This window comes from Anneissia japonica, unplaced genomic scaffold, assembly GCF_011630105.1.
Source record: "Anneissia japonica isolate Jap-2015-1 unplaced genomic scaffold, ASM1163010v1 scaffold640_len1575945_cov177, whole genome shotgun sequence".
NCBI lineage: Eukaryota > Metazoa > Echinodermata > Crinoidea > Comatulida > Comatulidae > Anneissia > Anneissia japonica.
In genome coordinates, this window is record NW_022684376.1 from 1,513,487 (window position 1) to 1,539,488 (window position 26,002).

The 26,002-nt window shown below is 34.1% G+C and overlaps 2 protein-coding genes and 1 long non-coding RNA gene across 4 annotated transcripts; 2 read left to right on the forward strand and 1 right to left on the reverse strand.

Moving 5' to 3' along the window:
• Nucleotides 1-643: 643 nt before the first annotated feature.
• Nucleotides 644-10,716, forward strand: LOC117105860 (DALR anticodon-binding domain-containing protein 3-like; the record flags this gene model as incomplete). 2 transcript variants are annotated; one of them, XM_033247175.1, is given in 8 exon segments in its annotated part: nt 644-951; nt 2,207-2,505; nt 3,093-3,172; nt 3,759-4,011; nt 4,971-5,053; nt 7,340-7,639; nt 8,539-8,607; nt 10,183-10,716. In XM_033247175.1, coding segments are annotated over 8 exon segments (1,512 nt in total), but the record flags the coding sequence as incomplete, so codon positions are not given.
• Nucleotides 10,717-10,769: 53 nt separating this feature from the next.
• Nucleotides 10,770-23,279, reverse strand: LOC117105849. The gene is made up of 8 exons (XM_033247163.1): nt 22,528-23,279; nt 18,888-19,094; nt 17,204-17,356; nt 16,565-16,687; nt 15,474-15,641; nt 14,658-14,973; nt 14,207-14,428; nt 10,770-13,387 (listed from the first exon to the last, which is right to left on the reverse strand). Exons 1-8 carry the CDS (start codon nt 22,678-22,680, stop codon nt 10,794-10,796), a joined length of 3,936 nt encoding a protein of 1,311 aa, XP_033103054.1. The 5' UTR covers nt 22,681-23,279; the 3' UTR covers nt 10,770-10,793.
• Nucleotides 23,280-24,046: 767 nt separating this feature from the next.
• On the forward strand, nt 24,047-25,893 carry LOC117105877. The gene is made up of 3 exons (XR_004444958.1): nt 24,047-24,108; nt 24,787-24,957; nt 25,173-25,893. It is a non-coding gene; the product is annotated as an uncharacterized LOC117105877 (long non-coding RNA).
• The last annotated feature ends 109 nt before the right edge of the window (nt 25,894-26,002 follow it).

A 26,002-nucleotide genomic window follows, 5' to 3' on the forward strand; every position in this document is an offset into this window, starting at 1 on the left:
TTCTTAGGAATGTCTAAATTCAGTTAAACTAGCAATTCCGTATTATATTTATAAATCTTTATAACATTATACAAAAATTAGATTTTTCTTAAAAATTGAAATTTTGCCGGGAATGGGGCTTTAATTGTCGCTAATAAATATTTTGAAACAAAATGTTCTCCTGCCTGTGGGCTAGTAAAATAGTCTGTGGGCTAGTAAAATCTCTAGTAAACTAGCCCAGTGGACTAGTTAACAAAAAAAGTTAGGGCAAGCCCTGGCTAAGGGCCATAGAAAAAATTATTAGATTTAATATCACTATTTAAAAAGAAAAAGTGATAAGGGCTAGCGGTTTTTTTTTTCTATCGGAGCAATAGAATATTGCTTTTTTTTAATTGATGAGGGAGGGACTGTTTTTATTTGGCAAGAATATTGTAAATATTGTACAGTATATAAACTGGTTTAAAAATTTTTTTAAAGAAAATCTATTTTCAGTCATGAAATTGCATTGTTTTTTTAAGCTGTTGAAATAAATGATATGGCAAAAACAATTTTTTTTTTTATTCCCGCATCAATTATATCCTAAATTTTTTATGTGGGTGGGAGTGATAAACAGTTTTTTCTATGTGCCCTAATTGTAAAAAATGTTTGCACTATTTGAAAACAGTTGAGGAGTATGATGTCAAACATTCAGGAAGAGAGTCAGAAGTGGGTGCTCCCTGTGAGTTCCTGCTACATATCAGCTTCAGGGTCACTTAACATATCAATTTGCAGGCAACATGCCTTCAAGAAAGTCTTACAAAACGTCAAAGATGAAGGAAGTTGCTATGGTTGCAAGAACTTTAATGGAATTCAGGAGGTGGTACTTAATTATGCAGCTGGTGTCTGCCATGATGATGCTTCTGCTTTGACACTAACCCAGTTGAGGGCATTGCTCATTTGCAATCATTTAGAAGTGATGCTCAAATCATTGAGGTTAGTACATGATTTAAAGATGTTTTCCGTCATTAGTGTTCTGCTGAAGTCAGGTCTCTCATGGCATTTTCCAGTACTACCGGTTCTCTGCATCCCTCTTCATCTGGTGGTAACTCCTTCCTTCCTTAATGTCGTCCAATGTCATAATTCCATCCTCCCTTTTGAATTTTTCCACATCTTTCATAAGACCTTTGTGTCCTTATATATGACCGATGTATTGGTAAAAATATGTAAGGATGTATTGTCCCATGCAAAATATGATGGCGTAGACAATAACTGGATTTGCATCAGGAGAATCAATAGGTGTAATTTTTCCCTACCTCATCTTGTAAAATTACACTTATACTTGATTCCCCTGACGCAAATCCAGTTATTGTCTATTCCATCACAACAATAACAATTACTATCAGTATATAGATATATATATTATATGTTAAATCATTAAATATGACATTTATTCTGTTGGACGAAGCGCAATTTTAATTTTTCCTTCTATCACATCTTTCATAAGACCTTCATGTCCTTATATGTTACCGATGTATTGAGTGTAGTTGAATAGTTTGGTGGTTAAGATGCTTGCCTTCCAATCCCAGGGCCCTAGGTTCAATTCCTGTCAGTGTTTCAGGATTTTTTCTCACAACCAAAACAACTCCACTCCCTAAATCTCATATTGAGATTTAGTTTGTGTAAAGAATCGTGTGTGTATGTTTGTCTTGTGTAAGGGATTGCCACCTACAAGTAGGACAGTGATATATTCGCTATTGACAATCCTTGGCACATGTATTTTGTGCCTAAATAAATAATAAACAAATAATAAACAATAAATAAAAATATGTAGGGATGTATTGTCCCATGCAAAATATGATGGCGTAGACAATAACTGGATTTGCGTCAGAGGTATAGGTGTAATTTTGCCCTACCTCATCTTGTAAAATTACACCTATACTTGATTCCCCTGACGCAAATCCAGTTATTGTCTACTCCATCACAACAATAACAGTTACTATCAGTATATAGATACATATATTTATATGTAAAATCATTAAATATGACATTTATTCTGTCGGACGAAGCGCAAGTACAGTTTATTTAAACACTTTCTTTTATCTACACCGTGTTTGATATTGTTAGTGATTTCATTGTTGTGTATTTTTGACGTGTTACAGACTGACAAACATTGGGTATTATTAGTATACAGTAGATAGTGCACAGTGCCACAATGATAATATAATTGAATTCTGATTACATTTTGTAGGCGCAGTGTCCATCGTGTAAAACAACCCACAGCTAAGGAAACATCTTGGATTGATACCGCTTTCAGCTTCAGCATTCCTGAAGAAAATAAACAGAATTTAGAAAAATTTGATAAGCGGCTTAAGGACTCGCTAGCAGAAAGTAAGTTCCGAGTGCCAATCAAGGAAACTATTGAAGGAGGTGTCAGTACAGAAGATGTTGAACTTAGAAATTCTGATATTTCACTTGAAGTGAAAGACTTTGTAACAGAACAGAAACAAGTTGGGAAGAATTACATTAAAAATATAAAAATAATATCAGGTAAAGAAAACATTTTGTTTCTGATGGTAGCATGTGACACTTTTACATAGGCCTATTTTAATAAGAAAAATTTATAATAATATTAATACATCCATGTCAGGTGGCGCACCAGGTTTGGTTTCCCAAGCTTGAGGTTGTGGTTTCAAACCCTCGCTTTGTAACCTAAAGGAATAGGTGCTATATAAAAATACTAACTAAACTAAACAAAGGCTACGTTTAGACTTGAGATATGCACCAGGCGTATCTAACACCAGGCGTACATTAATCCCTGGTGTAACTAGCGAGATGTCCAGATGGGGCGATTAACGTAACGCTAGCATAAGCATTGGCGCAAAATATTCGTATTTGTAATCACTCATCATTGAAGCATGACTGAAGTAACTCGTTGTGTCTAAACAGAGTCTAAACTAATTTAGTAATGTACTTGTAAGATTGTTTTTCATGTTTCTTTTACCACAAATTTAATCAAATGATAACACTTTGTTTTGAGGTGTACCAAGTTAGAAACATGAATGCGTCATATAATGAAAAAACACAAATCAGATTTATTGTCACTAACCCAAATTCTTTCTATTTCCTTTTACTAGTCAATGAAATGGGAACAGAATTAACTCTTCTTCAGGAACTTTCAATGATAGAATCAGTTGTTGATTCTCTTAAACCAGCGGTAAGACGATCTAATTTTTGGCAGTATATTGCTCCACTTTCTATCCAAAGTTGGTTTCACTCTGGAAATCTCATCCAAATTTACAGACTCAGTCTCACTTTATCTTATTCTTTAAAAAAAGGACAATACTTTAATGGGATGAAGTGTGCACATTCAGGTGGAACAAACAAATAAATTTTAATGAGATGATAAGGTGTATAGTTTGTTCTATTTGAATGGAAAAATGATGCTATTATGTATACAACGGCAACAGTGTGTTGCGTCAGGAATTAGTTTCAATTGATGATCCATTCAACAGTCGCTGATGGTCAGCAGACTGGCGTTGTACGGGGAGGGCAGGATATGTTGTCGGTCGATGGTTAGTTGATTGTCAGACGATGCATTGTGTACAAGATTTCACCCCTTCATTTTCAGTTAACTCCATTAAATAATGTCCATATTTTCTTTACCCATTAAACGAATGTTTAATAAAGTACTAAACATGATACTATTATTTAAAAAATAGGGTTGTAATACATTTAAACTGTCTGACTAAAACCTACCTTGTAATTTTTCTTCAAAATATTTTCTTTGATTCATTTTTTAGGATGATATTGTTGTACTGCATGTCACCAGTCATGACAAAGAGTACAAACAACAGTGTTTAGATATCTTGTTCAGAATTGGCTCTCAGCATGCAAACAGGTGCCAACATCTCCACCTGGTTCATGGACAGGTACATACAGAGAACATGGGACCACCTGGCAGTAAAATGCAAATGACCGCTGAGAAATTTTATAATCTACGGAAGTTGCAAATGAGGAAAGCATCTGAGGTCAAACATGGAGACACAGTAAAAGGTACATTGTGTTCAGTCTTCGTTTTTTAATTGATATGTTACTTGGCGATCATACTTGACTCCAGAAAAAATTTGAAGCCCTAGCAGAACTTTGCTAATAGGTTCCTCACTGCTGTCAGATCAGTTTGTATATCGCGTTTATTTGTGCGTGTGTGATTGGACTAGTGACACTCCAGAGAAGATTTACACATAACAAAATTGCAGTGGTGGCTTCAGAAATTTGCAGACAAGGGGTTCAACCTGTCCAACACGGGGTCTGAACCAAGGGGCAGACTAGAGTTTTTATGGCTTAGTATGGTCCAAATTGTGCTTTTAGACCACAATATTAGGGATTGGCAATCAAAATAACGTTATTTGGATAAGAAAATTATATATATATTTTTTAACTAACGTCCTTGTCATGACGTCAAATGACGAGGGTCCAGGCCTGCCTGACTGGGGAAGGGCAAATGCCCTACCTTCCCAGGGGCGCAGAGTGGTTCCCATCTGGTGGGTGGAGGGGGGTGCGAAAATTGTAAATGCAGAACTAAAAAGAATCAGTGGTGTAACAAAGGGGCCAAAGGCCCTTAGCCAGGCGTTGTGGGCCTGGGGGCTGCAAAAGACCCTCAGATGCTTTGGTGTTTGTAGCATTTTGTGATGTATTTTAATGTATTTTTTGGCACAATTGAGTTCTTAATTTTGTATCGTGATTTGACAAAATAAGCGTAATATATTGTAATTAAGATAATACTCTGTTCGTCTGTGTGGCCGCATCCCTCTCATCCCAGCCTATGCCCCTGCTTCACCCAGCTGACCCCACCACTACAACAGTGGCAATTACAACATTATCTGTAAGGTATTCCAAATCAGAAGAGTATGTATTTTACAGATATTAACCAAGGACCTATGGGTTGGGCCTCATCAATTAAAAAATACAGTAATTTTGATTGTTGTGTGTTCTATTGTTCAACATCTTTTTAGGTAAACTATGGGATGCCAGAATAAACAACCTGACATCAGCATCAGTGAAATTTGAGCTTCTTGGAACTTCTCATCAACAAACAGTAAGTCATTAAATACATTTTTTTTGCCAGTAGGTATGTTTCTAGTGATTGCATTGTAATTTAAATCAAATTTACAGTAGTGTACCTTAATGTCACCCATGTTAAATAAAAGTTAATGACATATGTACAGCCAGCCAGATGGCATCAATATTTTTAAATGAAGCTTCAGTTACCTTGCTCCTGCTCTCCTAAACTCACTCCCATATTCGATGAAAAACACTCTGTCTTTGGCAATGTTTAAAACCAGATTCAAGCCCTTCATATTCGATTCCCATTTATTATTTTTTGATACTCGCTGTCGCTTTATTGATGTTCTTCATTTATCTTTATTACAATATTTCCAATTGGATTTTTATTTCAGTGATGTATTATAACTGACCTTTACTGTTTATTTTCTCTTTCTTTATCTGTTTTTGAGTTTTCAGAGTGGGCCCCTACGTATCAGTTGTGCTGAAAAGGGTCACCCACTTTAAATATTGTTGAAATAAAAAAAAATAAATTAAAACTATTAAATACAAGTTACTCCACAAAATCATTTAAACAATAAATAATATTATTATTTGTTATTATTTATATTTAAAGTGATAAATTGATGACCAGTTGTAATTTTTATTATTGATTTTAAGAGGATTTGTCAAAGGCATAGTTACCAACCATTTCGCATCGTGCGGGGCAACCCCTGCATTTTGAAGTGATTTTGGTTGAAACACGCATTTTGCAGAAACACATGCGTGACCATAAATTTGTCACACATTTAGCACAGGTCTATGCGTGATAATGAATTATCACAAATTCAAGGGAAAATATATTAAAAATTAGAAGAAATTGGTTTTATTAAATATATAAAAATCGTCATGAAGTAATTTGAGTCATTAGACAGTATTTACTATACATGAATACTTAATTCACTACGCATTACTAAAAATTGATCAGTATGCCCATTCATTTTTTTGTTTGTTTAAGTAATGAAATGTTTGTGTACTTTTTTTGGGTGTTCAAATTAAACATAATGTACATTGAAATTGTACGTGGCTTTATTAAAACTATTTTTGTTCATGTACCGTACCCGGTATTTTCAACAAACACACCCTGAAACCGTTTTAGAACAGCTTTTAAATGCTCAGATCGTCAGAGCACCAGGGACCCTCTCCAGGGGCAGATTCAGATGGGGCAACCCCACTTCCCACCCTTTTTTGGAAAGTCAAAAAAGAAAAAAGATATTAAGAAAGAAAAAGAACAAAGTGATCGCCCAACAGGCTCAGAGGTTATTTTCAGGCATTTAGAACACAGATTTTTTGCAAGGGTATTGTTATCTCGATGTCCCCACTTTTGGCCCCCCCTTCCGGCCCCACCCCTGCTCTCCCAGCCAACTGGTGTAGTCACACATAGTTGGTAACTATGCAAAGGTTTTGCTAAAGTGAGTTAGTGTTGATTGAAATTACAGTATTACCACTTATGCAATGAGTACACTGCATTGTTAAGCAGCTATCAGCCATATATTCATCTGTCAAAACTTAGGTCCAGTTACCAACTCCCTGATTTGGATAAGTAGTTGGAACACAAACTTGTGATGACCTTAACACATCTATTTTTCAGAATAATTTTAACACATTCCATTTTACAGAGGAATAGATAATTACACAGCATAGAGTACATCAGCGCAATCACAGCATACTAAAAAATGATTGCAATTTTTAAAGGTTATAGACATGTAGCTAAAATTTTTATTTCTATTTTTGATGCTATATAAAGAAAGTCACTTTATGAGACTTAAGACATTTTCATCATGAGAAATAATCTTTGGGATTCACAGGATTTGAGCCAGGGACCCTGAGATTAGGCTAAATAAAAAAAATTATTGTGTTAGCCACGCCCAACAGACTCAGAATGTTCGAAATTTAGGTTCGAAAATTGAAGGTTTGATTATTTTTTACTACAACGAAAAATATTTTTTTAATGATCTATAGAGACTGAAATAGGCTTAACTTGCGAAGTTAGGCGATGCGACAGTGGTATGCGATCGTTTTGCGCTTCAATACAGATTTAAAAATGGTCTTTGTTGTATTTACTTTTTAGGCATAAACACATTATCGGTCGAAAAAAAAAACAACTTTTACTACCAACCTATCCATTTTTTGCATTTTCCCAAAATGTGGCCAGAACACAAGAATTTTTTTTGTTGGCCTTAGAATGCAAGCTTCAGCTCCACTTATTTTGAAACAAAAATTGTAGTTAATTTTACTAATTTTTTTTTTTTTTACTAATTTTACATTTTTTTCTTTGAAGATCAAGCTGGATTTAGGACAGCAGGTGGATGGTGAAAGGTCACAAAGTAAAGATGGTGTATTTGTCATGTACAACTATGCTAGATTGTCAACTTTATTCAAAAAGTTTGAGGAGAGGGTCAACCAAGGCTTCTATCCATCTTTACCAAATATATCAGAGGTAGATTTTAACCTGCTGAGAGAGGAAGAGGAGTGGCATCTTTTCTTCCAGTACATCTTACCATACCCCGACATCATTACAGAGGTGTTGGAACCAGTTTTCCATTCAGTTGGTCCTCGAATTCAGCTACAGACACACAAGGTATTGCTATTTTGATCATGTTTTTTAAATCATGCTAACAGATAAACAGCAGAGAATACATTTTTTTTTATTTCTGTCTCACTCCCCATACAGGGAATTTATTCAAACTCCAGGTCTCGAATTGCTAGAACCCCATCTCGAATTGAAGGCCCCCCTCTTTCGTTTGCAAAATTAGCCTTGAAAAGATGCCCATTTCAAGATAGCATATGTTTCTTTTCGAGATATTACAGTACATACACTGTACATAAATTTCAAAGAAAATAAATTAAAACATGCTTGGTTATACAGTAGTTTAGGTGATTTAATGCCGGTTGATACACTCAATGATGCAGATTGATGTTACATTGGCCCTATTTATTGTTTTATTGTACTAATTCCCAAAATTTACAGCATTCATTTTGAAAAGAAACCACCCCTCTTTACTTTGTAAAAGTAGCCTCGAAAAGAAGCCCATCCAAAGTCCACAAAAAAAAGAAGCCCAGGGCTTCAATTCAAGTTTTTACGGTATAATAATAATAAAATAATAATTCTGCCTTTAGCGTAAGTTTAATCTTTCCTAATCCGCAACCATCAAACTTATTATTGTTAAATTCATAATGTAAATCATTAATGAAAACAGAAAATAGAAATGGTGAAAGAGTGCCTCCTTGATTTAAGCCATTTTTACAATTGAAAAACTCTGTAATGCCACTTTTTGTACAGACACAACTTTTGACATTTTCATTGTAAAAAACATACAGAACCGTTTGGAGGATGAAATAAAATTGAATACACCATGTCATTCATACATACTGTACTTGTCTTTCTGCAGGAAAATGTTACTCCAAAGTGTTGCAGCATGTAATCATCATTAACCAATAAGTATTGTCAAAACTTCTTTGTTCTTGATTTGATAACAGGTGTGTGGGTTTTTGGTGAACTTAAGTCGAGACCTTAGTGCCTACTACAGCAGAACCCATGTTTTAAGCGTAAGAAAATTTTTTTTTTTTTACAATCCATTTGTTTAATGTCAGTACTTCATAGACTGACTATAATTTATCCACATGTTTTACATTCACAACTATGAGCCTTTTCCAACAGGTTGATATTCTCAAATAAAAAAAAAAGTTTTTGAAAAGTTCATGCCCTTAAAATTCATTTTTTAAATTTATGATGTGGAGCACAATTAATCTGTTATTATTTTTAATTGATTTAAATAATTTATATAAGAATTACTGTATTATGTATCAGGTTTATTGCCTTTTATTCAATTTATTTTGGACTTCATATCCATGGAAAGGGTGCAGCTATTAAAGGTAAACAATGATTATCAAATGAAATGAAATCAAATCTTTCTTTATTCTGGAAGTACTCTTTCAATACATAAGTACTGGTCTCCTAAGGGGTCCAGATGCAACATAAAACAAGTAACAAAGTAAATACATATAAAAATCAAGAAAAGTGGTTACTTAAATTCTTAAATATATTTAACGTAAAAGTGTCAAATTTGCAGTGGATATCTAATGTGAACTCATTCCATAATTTACATGCCCTGTAAAGGTACTTTCTTTTTCCTTGTATATTGTTCCAGATTGGGATGATTAATATATTTGAAGATTGATTTTGTGTATTTTTGAAATGGGCAGTTGATTTTGTGTATTTTTGAAATGGGCGGTATTAGTAAATTGTAAAATAGTAAATCATTTTTTTTTTAGATCTAAATTTCATAATTAAAATATGTTTATCCCATTTAGTACTTTCTTTTTCCTTGTATATTGTTCCAGATTGGGATGATTAATATATTTGAAGATTGATTTTGTGTATTTTTGAAATGGGCAGTTGATTTTGTGTATTTTTGAAATGGGCAGTATTAGTAAATTATAAAATAGTAAATCATTTTTTTTTTAGATCTAAATTTCATAATTAAAATATGTTTATTCCATTTATCTTTAACCATTTTCCAATCCATTGCATCCATCAAATCCTTTACTGGAGTCATTATGTCAGCATGTAACACCACTCTAGCAAGAATATTGATATGAATTAGATTTAACACCATTACAATTAGACCAAATAATGCTGCAATAATCACAGTGGCATAACAAGAGTATTGGCAAGTAGCATAATCGTCTTAAAAGGAAGTATCTAATTCTTCGAATTACACCAATACTTTGAGTGGCCCGTAAACACACCTGTTTTATCTTTTTGTCCCAAGATAAACTTGGATCAAAATAAACACCATGGTACTTAAAACAATAAACATATTCAATATATTTCTCATTAAATTTAAGTGAAATATTTACATAATTATTTAAAGTAAATTTGTACCAAAATCATAAACTTTTAAATGTCTTTAATGTTCAAACTAAATTTGTTCCTATCAAAACATTTTACAATCTAAATTATCTAAATTTGACTTAAGTTCTGATTGGAGGCTCAAGGGATTAGGAAATGAACATAAAAGTGTTGTATCAGCCGCATACATGACACATTTACAATATTATTATGAGGCTACTGGATAGACAAACGCAAGATCTTCAAGATTCTTTTATTTTTTTCCCTAGGAGGCCAGAGCCCACCTGCTTCCTGTAATGTTTGCTAGGTTACACCTGCTGAAGGCGATAAAACAAATCATGGATAATTCTCTGAAACTCATTGATATTGAACCATTGCAGGAAATGTAGGCCTAATTTCTTGAGAAGCAAACTAGATACAGAATTTAATTTAGTTTCAGAAGCATTTATGTGAGGTACCAAAATTGATGAGATACAAACACTTGTAGGGTTTCTTTGGGCATCACACTGATAGCTTGGGGTTGAGCATAACTTTTTCTGCTATTATGAATATTTTTATTCCTTCAATTTAAAAATTAAAAATCATTAGTTCACTGCAATTTTGTGTAAACATACTGTACAGTATGCATGTAAATTAATGAATGTTTTTGAAAAAGTAAAGAAAATTTGCTGATGTTAAAAAGGAAAACACAATATAATCATGTTATACATCACTGTACATAATGATTTTAGCTTTGTAATAAATTTTAGTTTCAAAGGGTAAGATATATTCTTCTTAAAGTGCAATAAATAAACAGTAAAATATCTTGTTGTATTACTGATTTATGTTTTATTTGATTTTTAAATGTGAAGGCAGATATCATACAGTTCAAAGTTTGTTTTTACGTTACATATTTGGCCTTAACAACTTTTCTATCTGACTTTTTTGGGTGTTTCAGCGAACGTATTTTACCAGCTCTTTCAAATAGTCTGTTGTTATGTTCTACGTATTGGTGTGGAATTGGAAATAAAGAGAAACGAAAGGATGGAGTAAAATTGAGAATTGAAATGCCGCCACTGTGTTCCATCTTGCGTAGTTTTACCAGTTCATCATCATGCTTTTTCCAAATTTGGCTAACAGATTCGAAAACACTTTCTTTGGATGATACAGTAGTTGCTGTAGATGAAACACTCAAGCATTTTTTCACCATTGTCGTGGAACCACCCTGTTTCATAGCATCACTGTAGATGTTAGATGTTGAATCGCCAGTCTCACTAATCTTATGGCTGCTAGAGGTGACAAGCGTGAATGGCTTTGGATGTTGACCAAGTGTTTTAGGCATTGTAGAGTAGGTCATTCTGTATGATGGCGTATTCTCCTGAACTAACTTAGGTAAAAGATCGCCTTGAAACATAATATTAATATCCGATGATTGCATATTTTCCGTTGAGAATTCACTTAACTGTGGCTTCATCTCCAATGCGTCACTCTCTGTATCCTTATTCCAATTGGGTTCTTGATTAATGCTGTTGCTGCTTTTTGTCTCTGATGTTGTTTTTCTTTGGCCAACTGTCTTTCGTTTATTTTTTGCAACTTTCTTTATAATCTCTCTTTGTTTTTTCTCTGGACTCGCATTTTCAGTAGCAGTAGAATCTGTTGCAATACTCGGGAGCGTGGGCATCGTTTCTTTTCGTCCATTTTTCGTAGGTGAACTGATTGGTCTGTTGTTGAATGTACTATCCTTCATCACGATATTCGACTTTGGCTTATTTATCGGCGGATATTCTTTAGGCGAAAGTGACTCCTTACTAGAGATTGATGATCCGGAGGATTTTGTAGGGCTTCTGGTGACATCACGAAATTTTTTCGTTGGGGAACCTTCACGGCTTTTTGTTACTGCAGGTGCCTTTCCAATTGGCAACCTACCGGCTGAGCTAACTGGCGCCAAATTGTTCGATTTTGTACCGTTTCTTTTTCCGGCTGCACCCAACACAGCACTTGCCTTTGCCAGTGATTCTTCTGGTGTTGCAAACATATGTTTCTGGAGAGATCCAGGCTTCGTGTCGGGTTTGCCTGTGACATTCTTAACAGCTTTATTCTTGATGAGAGTTTTCCTCATTTCTTTTGCTTTGTTCCGAACGCTGTTCAAACTTTCTTGTGAATCTGTCACTGCTGTTGGTTTATCTTTCACTCCCATGTAGTTGATGGTACTTTCTCTTCTTTGTTTCTGTTTTGGATTTAAGCGCTGTTCGATCTCATTTTTAAACTCATGTTTGCTTTCTATTACAGTTTCGTTGTTTCTAGTTTCCTTTTCGGCTATATCATGTCCTTGGTGATGTGGTTGATGATTTCTTACAGCACCTGCCTCTGAATTACTGTCGCCTGTAATTGTATTGTCCGTGAACAGAGTGTCAAACGATTCGTTACTGCATGCGTAACGGCCTTCGTCGTCATTTGTATTGTTACTCGTTTTTCCAGCATCGACTTCCATAACATTTACTTGATTATTTTCGATGTTCGTCTCCAAGTCTTTTTCTTGTATTGGTCGGATATGCCCGTTAGGTTGAGCATTTTGCTGCATATGGTTTTTGACATCATTGTTGGTTTTATTAGTTGATATCAAAATGTTGCTTTTGTGTTCGCTGGTACTCTCTTGTATGCCGACAGAGTTATCTTTTGGGTTTTGAATAGGATTTCTGTCATTTAGTAAGCTGTTGAATTGTTTTTGTACTGTAATTCGTTCGTCAGTAGAAATATGTTCTTGAAAGTGTTCGTTTTCTTCCGCTGATCGATTATTTGGAGTTACAAAAGTGCCATTAAAGTCCGACTGAATAAAATGACTCTCTGCATTGTGGTTTAAACTTTTGTCAACCTTTTGTTCGTGTTCGCTATAAAGAATCTTGCCCTCAGCGCCTTGATATGATTGGCTGGAAATATGCTTATCTCTGCTCGATTTACTAATGGGTGCTTGCGATTTTAATAATGTTCGAGGTGCTTCAGTTGCTTCATGATCTGAATGGCGGGTAGCATTTTCATCAGTATCAAATGGACCAATTGATTCATGCGATTGTGTTAATTCACTAGATGATTCAATTGCATCTTGATTTGATTGGCTGGGAGCGTTTTCGTCAGTGTATGAACCAATGGGCCTCCGCGAAAGTATTAATTTCCCCGGTGCTTCAATTTGATTTTCTTTGGGAAATTTATTCTGCATAGCTACTTGACCTGGGTTCGGAAGTGAAAATTGCACGTCGTACGCCTGACTTTCTTGGGCATAAAATCGGCCATCTGGACCATAGTGTGCGTTGATATAGAAACGTCCATCTGGTCCAAGTAGACCGCTCTGCCGTTGACCATTCGGGCTGATCCTCCCATTTGGAATAAACTGGTTGTGGGCGTATGTACCATCCGCAGCAAATTGACCAGTTGTTTCTTCGATGTCTGAATGATGTTTTACCATACGATTGTACAATGCATTAGTATTTTTATCTGATTCTGGAATGAAGTAACGTTGAAAAATATTAGGATGCCAAACATTACATTAATACACGTACTTAACGAATATATTGGAATCAGTCATAGAACATAAAAGCTAGGTGAAGATGGAAATTGGTTGGTTGAGTTTTTAAAATTGGATGTTCTGTCTTTTCCAATTAACTAAGATTTTGACTATACTAAAAATTTAAACATGAAAATATTTTAATTACAAATAACAGACGGATAAATAATTCGGTTCATTATTCCTTACAAACGATATAACTTTAAATTGGCTTGTATTGGTTGGTTGAGTTTTTAAAATTGGATGTTCTGTCTTTTGCAATTAACTAAGATTTTGACTATACTAAAAATTTAAACATGAAAATATTTTAATTACAAATAACAGACGGATAAATAATTCGGTTCATTATTCCTTACAAACGATATAACTTTAAATTGGCTTGTATTTTGAAAATAAATTGCTTGTATTTTGAAAATAAATTGCTTGTATTTTGAAAATAAATTGCTTGTATTTTGAAAATATGCAAATCAGCGAAACTGAATGTTTTTTAACCTGTGTCGCATTCGAAGTTTTAATAACTTATTTGATCCGTTTAATGAGCAATTTGATGTTTTAATTCAAAATGTACTTATGTTGTGTAAATAAATAGGCGTTCTACCGGTTAAATAGTGCCTTAATTTTTTTTTTTTTTTTTTTTTTTTACAACATGAAATTGGGTTTTGTGATTGGTTGGAGCCTCTTATAAGGTTTCTTTAGATTTACAATTACTATAACCCTGTGTAGTACTGTAGTTTAAAAAAATCTGCAATACAAACCATGGGAAATACTGTCTGGTTTTAACAAGTTTTCTCTTTCGATGACAATATTTTCCGCTCTGGCTCCGTCTAAACTGTATATTCTTCGTCCTTTGCTAGTGTTAGGTCGCTCATCATAATCCAAATGTGTACGTCCTCTGGTGGCATCAAGTTTACCTGAGCTACTTTGGCTTAACAAAGTATTATTCGCTTGTCGTTCTTGTATTTGAAGTAGTGTAGGCCCTTTTGTAAATAAAGATAATATAGTATATATATTTTTTAATTCTTAGTTTGTAGGTAAATCTTATGGTCAAATTCAAAACACTTTCTTAGACTTTAAAGTTATTTTATTGCGTAAAATATCACTGCTTCTGCTCCTAAATGCAATTGGCGTTAGATATTTTGTGTGTGTGTGTTTATCTCAACTCCCAACTACACATTACGTTTTTGTACAGTTTTGGTATTCGCTTACCGTGTTCATAGTTAGGATCACTTAGCCTTCTACTTGGCATGGAATTTGGCGTCATATTGGTAGTTGTTGCAAACTCACTAGTATCCCACCCTTCAACTACAGACACACTTGACGAGATTGCAGTTGGACCGGTACTTTTCTTGGGTACGAGCTCAGCTTTTTTACCGTGTAAAATTTCACTGTTTCTGCTCCCTAAAGCAACTGGCGGTGGATATTTTGTTCTAGGTACGTGGATTATACCTCTCGGGTCCGCTTCAATGGACCTAATCATATTCAAGAACTGGTGTTGATCGTTTTTAGCCATGGCCTGAAATGTCTGTTCAATAGGGAAAAATCTATTTATATTTGTGCAAACACGGGGCTTACTACACAAGTTCGCACACTTGTGTTATACTGATATGCAATGCAATTGTAACACTGAACTACTAATATTTTGAATCTATAGGACTGAAATCACTAAAATAATACAGGCCTATAATTAAAAACAAGTGACGGAGTTGAAAAACAAGTTGAACACTTGCATTTTCATTTTTTACCAGAACACCCCAGCTGCTGGAATGAACTTTTTCGGGTGTCAATAAAACCTAACAATTGTCGAATCAGAACGTGTTTATCATCGATAGCCAGGAATGAATACGCGCATGTCCTCAAACATGTAAGTGTAAGTTAAGAACACTGACACTGTCGTTCTTTTGGGCTTCACAACAATTTTTAGCGGACGGGCCTTAGCTGAAAGGAAAGAAAAGGCATAGCGGGAAAAGTCAACTCTATAAACATTTCGTTAATTATGATATTTGGGGTTATTCAACTACTTACCTGCAGGATATTATGTCCTGTATTAGTGATTTGAAACGAGGGCCCCTTTGTTGGTTTTTCAATTTGTTTACATCCGTGGGGAGTAACGTTGTATACCGCCCAGTGTTTGAGGCATCTGGGGCAGTGGAATACAGGTATCGCTATGTTCCCAGATGCCTGGAATTTGGTCTGAAGAAAAGACGAAATCATTTACTGCAATTACTATATATTGTTCTGTAATTAAGGAAAATATTATCAATTGCAAACTTTTTAAATAAATTTAATTAATGTTAACAGATAGGCAAATGCGATATACCATTATCAATTACCATAACGGGTACGATAGTAGGCCTATATTACATACTCCAAGTATCGAAATGCACGCCATCGTGTCGGGATTCATCACCTTAAACTAAAGCCCAGTGCGGCTTACAACGTACTGGAAAAGATTTACCATACAATCACCAAGTTTAAAAACACTGGCAACTTAGAATACCCGTCATTTTCTGAAACATCTAATGATTCCAGTCCATTTACATCAATTTAATCGGACGCCATTATTTCAACATCAGATGAACTTTTACTTGCATGCTCAAACACTTTTTAAACATGTTTTGTGTGTTAACAACTTCCCATAATTAACGCGTTATTGTATTCAAATTTTTAATAAATCGTTATACAACAGTAATAATTAACGAGTAAAGCCGGCCACTCACTGCGTCGCACGACGGTCCTACAACCGTCGGCCGATGAATCCAACTACGCTCCTTGTGAGCGCTAGACGGCGCGGTGCCGTCTGCTGATTGTCGGTGGCAGTCGTAGATCGTCATTAAAAGCGATCCGTTGCCCGCGCGTCGTGGCGTGGCGATCTCCATATAATCGCGTGAGCCGACGACCGTCGAGAGAAGTGCAGTCCTCGATCAATTTAATCGGACGAAAAAAATCAACAGCAGATGACATTCTGTATTCACTTGCATGTTTAAAAATATTTTTTTAAAATATTGGTTTTGTGTGTTTGTGTCTGCTTTAATATATCATAAATATCCAGTAAGAAAACTAAATCTAAAACTAAACCACGTGATCGCTCACCTCTCCGTGGCTATCTAACTAACCTCAATCGATACTCCCAATGATTGACACAAAAGTAGTTTCCTGATGTCCTCTTCGAACGATATTACTCCGCTCTGAAGATCCTCGTTGCTAAGTGTCGTTTTAAAAGGTGTTCTAGTAAGTTTCTAATTGTTTGTTAGGTAAAAAGAAAGAAAATAGGGGAAAGATAAGTAAAATTGTAATTAAATAAGATTAGATGTGCAAACATTCAGTATATTTACTGGCGAAAAAGCATAAATAGTCACCTTATTACGAAAGCTCGTAACGTAGTAACATTTTTCAGAAGATTAATGAAAATCATTTTTTATAATTCTTGAAAAAAATAGAGAAAACACTACTTTCCTGGTACAAACGAAGGTGTATCGAATTTATTAAATTTTCTTATGACATAAATTTAACCATTTGTAATTTTTTTTCAGATTTTGTCATTATATTTCTTTTCAAAAAATGAAAGGTCACTTACAAACATTCCTTAGTAAGGTGACGAAATGCAGGCTAGAACCTGAATACGACGTCAGCTAATGAGGGCCACTATTATCACAACATAAACCGATCAATATAATATGTTTATGACTATGTTATTGGTAGTTTTATGGATTTGGAAATGACTTGATCAACAACATAACGACTTTCAAATTTACCTTTGTATTAGTTTTGCGGCTTTCTGTTGGGTTGCGGGGAGGGGGAAGCCGGATGTCCTGGCCCTTAATCGCTAATTCTATATTAAGATTTGTCCGACTTTCAGATTTAATCGTAGTTACTGGAGGTTCGGGAAACAGGGTGGAAGATGTAAGCTATGAAATTGAAGTAGAATACAGCATTACTATTTTGTGTAATATCACTATCATCACTACCCATCATATCATCATTATCATCATCATCATCACAACCATCATACTCAGGCTCGTAACCAGCTTTGGTAATTGGGGGGGGGGGGAATCTTTTTCAATCGTAGTGGAGCTTTCGGGGTCCAGGGATTCTCATGAACCGCGACCGCCACCTTTAATTTAAAACGCTATTCTGGTATGTTTAAGCTGCTTTCAAAGAAATTACATTTTTGTAATGAAAAGAAAGAAAATGAAAGGAAAGATAAGGAATCTAAGAAAGGAATGTGAAGATAAGATAAGGAAACATAAGAAAGGACAAGAAAAGTATAGATCAGGAACATTTGAATGGAAAGGAAGAAAGACAAGAAGCAAAAGGGGAAAAATGAAAGGCTTTGGGATGAACAGGCCTTGAAATGATTCTAATTACCAAAGCATTGTAATAATAACATTTATTGATAATCATCAAACCAATCATTTGAACTTAATAAATTAAACTAAAACCAAATATTTGATAATAATAATAATTTGTTGGTACATTTGCATTTTTTTTTCTTTTCTGTTGTTGTTAAGCGTCTCGAGGTTGTGTCAACATGAGGCGCTATATAAATCCAGAATTATTTATATTATTTATTATTTGTGGATAAAAATTGAATGATTTGATATGCAGTGGTGGATCCATGAATTCGAAATAGAGGGGCCCATGGAGAGACTTTTGTAGATGGTGGAGACATGACCACCTCAGCCTCACCATGGTTTGGGGCTGAGGTAAAAAAAAAATTTGGCACCTCTAGATGGCCGGAAATGGCACTCTCAGACCAAATTCGATTATAATCTAACCCCTTTTTTTCTCCATTTGTTTATAATTTTGAAAAATTTAGGGTGGCCTGGGTTGGTTCGGCCACCCCCCCCCCCCCTTGAATCCGACACTGATATGGGCAAATGTTGAAGAATCAGCAGTAGGCTATACCATGCAAATAACATTTAGTACTCTTCAGATAGAATCACATGTAACAATATATGACAGTTTTCCATCGACAAAAGGCCTACGACAAATCACTGTTAAGTTTTTAGTTGAATTTATTCAACCGGCCGCATGCATACATTTAACACATAAGAATACAAAGGTGATGATTTTTTCATGTATCATTTGTCAATGTTCCAATGCAACTAAAAAAGTAAAAATATGTTAGGATCACTGCACCAGGCATCGTCATTTTCGTCGTCATTACCATAATTATAGTCATCGTCATCATTATCATCACCATCATCATTATAATTCACCCTCATCATCTGTGTCGGTAGCATTACCATTTTAGTATCTATCAACATCATCATCATCACCTTCATCATCATAATTATTATCACCACAATATACAACTTATCTACGTTGAAACATGGGACACAGCGGTAAAGCTATATGGATTAGAACCAAAATGTTAAGTGTTCGAATATTTAACCACTTATATGTATCTATTATTCTATTTTAATCTATACGTACCCTGTGTTTGGAGGGTTTTAGCAGACGCGTCACTGGAGGTGGAGCTTGTTGTGCACAATCTATTGGGTCGATCCGATCCTCCGTGATTTTTGGAAAGTGGAGATTCTTTTCTTGTGTTGTCCCACTGAGCGCTAGATCAAGCATTGAATTATTGGGAGAACTAAAATTACTTTCCGTCACCATTTTTGGAGGCCGGATCATGTGACACTAAAATCAATAAGATAAACGTATAAATATTTTGATACCCCTTGCATTATTCTATGAATAAAGACATACAAGATGAATAAGCAACAACACAAAAGAAATTAAAAGAATGGCTTTTACAAATAAGCTAAAATATCTCGAATATAGCGGTTTTAAGTGAAATCAACTAAGAAGTAATCATTTTGAGACTCTTAACTACTGTTTTTCTTATTTTTTTTTTTTTGTGTTATTTCATTTTTGTTCATATTTGTCCTTTTATGAATTAAAATATATACTGTATAAACTTCATGTTGAAATTTAAAATTAAACCATACTTTTCGTAAGATAATTTTATTTTGCTATGTATTTTCAAGTTCAATTATAATGTATTTCAAATTTGTTTAAATTCATTCAAATATTGTAAAGAAAATTCAAAAATATTTATTCTTGTTATTTGTAAATTGTTTGCTTTATACCGGTTATTTAATTCATGGATCATTTGTTAGAACTTTGTTTTATGAAAATGTTATCCATGTAAAATATGTTTGTAAACAAATGAATAATAATAATAATTATTATTATTATTTGTATTATTATTATTATTATTATTACATATTATTATTATATATGCCCTATAAGTATATTACTGAAATGTTATATCCTGGCTAAATAAGTTATAAATAAAATAAATAAATACAATTATTATTATTATTATTATTATTATTATTATTATTATTATTATTATTATTATTATTATTATTATTATTATAATTATTGTTAATATTATTGTTATTGGCTTTTCTCAGCAGTACTGGGAAAAGCAATAGTTTTTGTTCTGATTTTTTCCCCTTTTTTCTTGCATATATTTTTCCTTTCTGTTTGCACTGTTCCCGTGCTTAGAATTTTTCCGTGCTTTGCCGAACCATAGGCCATTAAGGATGTGCCTCCTAATATTCAGTGTCAATCTATGGTTGGGTGTGCGTGTGAGGACCAATTAAACTGATTTAAGGTCAAACAGTCTACACCGGATATTTCAAAAACCGGTCATTTGAGGTGAATAAAACTTACGGGAAAGTTTAATCAAGTTACAAGGAAGACATTTTTATGTGTTATTGACGATCTAGTGAAGGGTGTAAATTTGAGGAGCTTTTCAATTTTTGATGATCAAGACCTAAATATATCTTTTTAAAAATCCCAATGGGTCTCGATGAAACATTCTATAATACATTGTAAAGGTCTTGTAAAAAAATGATTAAATTTTTGTTACGATCTGCAGTATGGTGTGGATCTGGGGACTATTTAACGGAAAACGTCCCAGACCACATATTTCGAAAACGGATCAACTGATCTGAATGAAACATTCGGAAAAAGTTTAACCAAGTTACAAGGAAGAAATTATTATGTGCTGGTGACGAATCAGTCGAGGATGTAAATTGGAGGGTCATTTCAATTTTTGAGGGCCCAGACCTAAATATCGCTTTAAAAAAACCAATGAGTATAATTTAAACCTTGTATAACCATAGAGAAAATAGTTCTATTTTCTCTATGGTATAACAGTTTGTCAAGGTCGAGTAAAGAAATGATTAATTTTTTGTGACGATCCGGAGTAGGGTGTAGATCTGAGGACCATTGAAAGGAAAACGTCCCAGACCACGATTCGAAAACGGACCAACTGATCTAAATGAAACATTTTGGAAAAAGTTTAACCAAGTTACAAGGAAGATAGTATTATGTGTTGGCGACAAATCAGTCAAGGGTGTAAACTGGAGGGTCATTTACATATTTAAGATCCCAGACGTAAATATCTATAAAAAGTTTTCAATGAGTGTAAATGAAACTTTCTATAATAGTTTGTAAAGGTCCAGTAAAGAAATAGATGACTGACTGAATTTTTGTGATGATCTGGCGTAGAGTGTGAATATGAGGACCATTTAAAGGAAAACGTCGCAGACCAGATATTTAAAAAATGGGTCAACTAATCCGAATGAAACTTTCGGGTTAGTTTAACCCAAGTTACAAAGAAGATGATGTATGATGTGTAGGAGACGATACAGGTTAGGGTGTAAATTTGAGGGCCATTTAAATTTCTTACGTCCCAGTTATAGATGGATAAAAATGACACTTTGCAAAATAGTTTTTCATGGTGAAATGAAGAAATGATCCAATTTTGGTGACGATCCGCAGTAGGGTGTGGACATAGTGACCATTTAAAGATTTTTGTTGACAGTTGATTAAATTATTTAAACGCAATTTGCGTTTTCAAAAGCGCTTAAACCAGTTACAGCTATAGTTTAAACTCAAAACTATCGTGATATGTATGAGCAATTTTACTTTCAGTCATTGAATCACTATGAATGAAAAATACACTTTCCTATTCAGGGACGGCTCTTGGCTTGCAATGGTTATGAGTCACGGTGTACCTCGCTGTTACCATTGCAGCCGCAGTTGAAGTCTCAATAATAACGTTGCAGTGAACTTGGGTTTCGGGTTTTTTTTCCGCCACTTCATTTATTTCTACTTTATTAAAATTATATTGGTTTTCCGTGTGTTTTCTATTTTATATTTTCATTTTTCCCCCACTTCATTTTTTCCACTTCATTAATATTATATTGGTTTTCCGTGTTTTTATTTTTTATTTTATACCTTTTAACGACTTTGCTTTTTGTTGCAATTTCTACTTCATTTTTCATTAAAGCGATGGGGAAAATAGAAGTGGTGTTTTGCATACCTGACGTGTAATTGTACCGAATCCTCACTTTACTTTATGACTTTTAACGACTTTTCTTTTTGTTGCAATTTCAACTTCATTGGGGAAAGCCCTATGTTCTGTTGTTCAAACAGACATAGTAAGTCTAGTTGTTATTGTTATTTATTGTTATTATTATTATTATTATTATTATTATTATTATTATTATTGGAGTGATGTTTTGCCTACCTGACGTGTTATTGTACCGAATACTCACGTCCCCGAATACTTGTGACAACATTTTTGCAAGTACACCTATTCGGTAAGATAACACGTCAGGTAGAGCAAAACATGACTCCTGTGATATTTTTCTGACGCAAACTCGTATCGAAATATTATTTATTATTATTATTATTATTATTATTATTATTATTATTATTATTATTATTATCATTATTATTATTATTTAACATAAAAATAACGTTTCGACTTCTTCATGGTGTCATTTTCAAGATCAAATGATGAAGTAAAAAATATACAGCAACTATAATCAATAGAAAAAAGTTTTTTATAGTTGCTGTATATTTTTTACTTCATCATTTGATCTTGAAAATGACACCATGATGGAGTCGAAACGTCGATCTTTTCTTTTTAGCGTTATTTTTATGTTAAATATTTATACAAAACGTACTCTTATTATTATTATTATTATTATTATTATTATTATTATTATTATTATTATTATTATTATTATTCAAAACGACATCTTACCCTAGTAACCCGTTTGATTATGGCTGGTGTCACTGATAGGTTTCCAGTATTAAGACGGTGTAGGCTGGATACAGACGAATCATTGGTATCTGTACTTTTTTTGTTACTGTTGAATTCCGCCAGTCGGGGAAGTACAACGCGTGTCGCTGACATCCTGTGTTGGTGATCCTATCAACATGAAAATATTAGAAAACTATCCGAAAATTTAAGCCCTATCGAAGACTATAAAGAATGAAGCGCGTGTAGTGTGACTGGTTGATACATTTTAATCAACCGATATCATGGTAACACAACTGTGAATGGCAAATGATAGCGATACATTTATTTGAACAATGAAGCAATCACTACCAATTTATGCCGACGAATTGATACAATTGTTTAACACTTATACCACACTTTAGTGCTCACATAACTTCGTTGAGAAGGAAGCAAGAGCGGTCGTATCATAGAACAAACGTGATATAACAATGTTCTTGGATACGGTACTATTTTGAGGAAGCATCTTGTGGTTTGTTTATTTGAAGCTAAGAGAGGTAGACAGACTGTCTGCAGGGGTTTTTTATATTTAAGAAATTTGCTCACATTCATACAACTATAACGATAAAAGTTCACTGATATTTAAAACCTAAATAGTTGTTATCTATGAATGACACACACTAACAGTTCTTATAAGGAAACATCAGTAGTTACCTAGTGTACTAGTGAACCTCTGATTTCAAGTCGTTACAACTTCACCAATCTGTTGTATAAGCATGGAGGTATTATTATAAGCATGTATTATAAGCATCGTTCTTAACCGTTTAACTTTCAGAAACACCAGTAACTAGGAAATTGTAGCTAAGAAACGTTACACGCTTCATAAGCGTACTACGTGCGCACTACGCGCTAAGATTCAAGCACAGCTTCTTGACTGTACAAGTTTTTTTCTGTTTTGTTTTTCAGAAAATACCAGTAACTAGGAGACTGTAGCTAGGTAACGCTACACGCTTTATAAGCGTAGTACTACGTGCGCACTACGGATTTAAGCATAGCATCCATTGGAACATCGCGCTACTACAGACTTGTTTAGGTATACTTGCTTATTAGTTTATTTGTCTAAAATTATGAAGTATACTTGCTTATATTCATACATTAAAACGATAACGTTGACTGATTTGTAAACCTAAATAGTTGTTATCTATGATTGGCACACACTAAAGCTGGAGTCACACGGTCAAATTATTCAAATATTTGGTTAAGTCTTTAATTTTGACAGCAGTATGTACACACTTAATATTCCCTAGCCACACTATTAAATTGTTTGATAAATGATTTGTTAACTCATGAATTTTAGAGACAATCTAAATACAGTAAAGGTCTACTGATACATGATCTATCCATGCAGGTCCCTGCCATTTTCCAAAGGTCTATACATTCTGCCTTGTGATTGGCTGATGAATGGCTAGTGATTTCCAGATGTCATCAAAATTTTTTAAGTAAATAGAACATGTTCTGTACTTTTCAGTTCTTTTTGGGTACCCAAGGGGACCATAGGTTAAAGCAAGGGTCGCTGTAAAATCACAGACTTGCGACTTAAACCAGGTACGCCCCATTATTTTTTTACCCAGGATGGATTTATTTTTTACCCAGGATGGATATTTGAAGACAAAAACTGACAGCGACGTGTCACTCCAGCTATATTTCTTAAGAGAAAACATAAGGAGTTACAAGCCCGTAGCCAGGATTTTGGTAGGGGGGTTCTTTTTGATACTAAAAGGGCACTTGCGAGCACCATTGGCTGGGGCCAGGGGCCGCCAAGGGACCCCGGGGGGTCTAGGGCCAAAACCCCGGTGGGGGTCCAGCATTCTAAGCATTTACAGGTGTTATTTAATTGATTTGAGAGGCCATACATTAAAAAAAAGTATATATTAAAGAAGTATTTTTTTTAAACTACTTTTTTAGTACTAGAGTATTGGTAATTTAACAACAGTAGCATGATACAAACTCCAAAGAATCCAGTATGGTTTATTCTTTATTTTTTATTTATATAGCACTTTGGAAGTTGTATCATACTATACTCACTTAAGACAATCAGTAACAAAAAGAACCGAGACAAATTTGTATGGTTGGTTGTGGCGTATTATAATCATACTGCTAAAATGACACCATAGTAAGAGTAATTAGTATTACAAATTTACTTTTAAACCATTTATATTAATGTAAGTCTTAATATTTGTTGGTAAAATTTAAATCTAATAATATTATTTTTTTTAATTACAGGCTCTTTGCCAGTTGACCCATTTGTATAATTCACCAGACCATGGTCTCATTACAACAGACACTTGAAACTACAAAATCAGGAAATTGCTGAAATGTAAAATGTATTTTAATGCGAGAACTGAATTTCCTACTTGGAGCAATAAAGTGTATCTACCATTTTTTTAAATTATTGTAAGTCTTAATATTTGTTGGTTAAAATTTAAATCTAATGTTTTGGTGACTTTTAATGTTTTAATGGTCGCTGTTTGATATCTCTTTTACATTATAATTATTATATTTTATTATATTTGTTCAATTGTCAATTGTATTTTAATGCGAGAACTGAATTTCCTACTTGGAGCACTAAAGTGTGTCTTATCTTATCTTATAAATTTTTTTTATTACAGGCTCTTTGCTAGTTGACTCATTTGTATGATTCACAGGACCATGGTCTCGTCAAAATGATGTAATGATAATGAATATTCATTGGCACAGACACTTAAAACTACAAAAATCAGGAAACTGCTGAAATGACACCACAGCTAGAGCAACTTCTAGATAGCATATATAGCTTTCAGTCGATGGTGGGTGGGAGGTGGGACCTGGGATTTGACTGCAGCGAATAATTTTCAAAAATTTAGGAGGGTGGGACCCTGGGCCAACCCACTACTTCATATAACATTTGAACTATTATGTTGTTTCACTAAGACTAATTTGAATATCAAACAAAAAGGTTTTTACTACAGTTTCTACAACCTATAATACGTTAATTGCATTGCATAAATTCTATAGTTAACCTTCAGAGAACTTAATTTTAATAAATGGCCTAATTAAGTATCTTATTTATTTGTATACTTATGTATGTGAGTATGTGTTCCGTGTTTTTTGATCCAATGACCGGGATAGTAATGTGAAGCGCTTAGAGGCTTGGTGCATGAAGCGCTATATAAGACCGACATATTATTATTATTATTTTTGGTTAAAATGTACGTAATATTATTACGTTAGCTTGATCGTATACTGTAAGGCAATCAGTTACACTTACATCTTTATCGTTTACATAAGCAGAACTAGAGCCTCTCACCTTAAATAGTGCCTACCCCTACTCAACAATCAATACACAATTTAAAACAGGTGCGACCGAAATATTTGTGATCAATAAAAGTTATGTTTCGTTATATGTCAACTTAGTATTTCATTTGTTTACTTATACTGTTCAATGAGAGTAGATAACGGA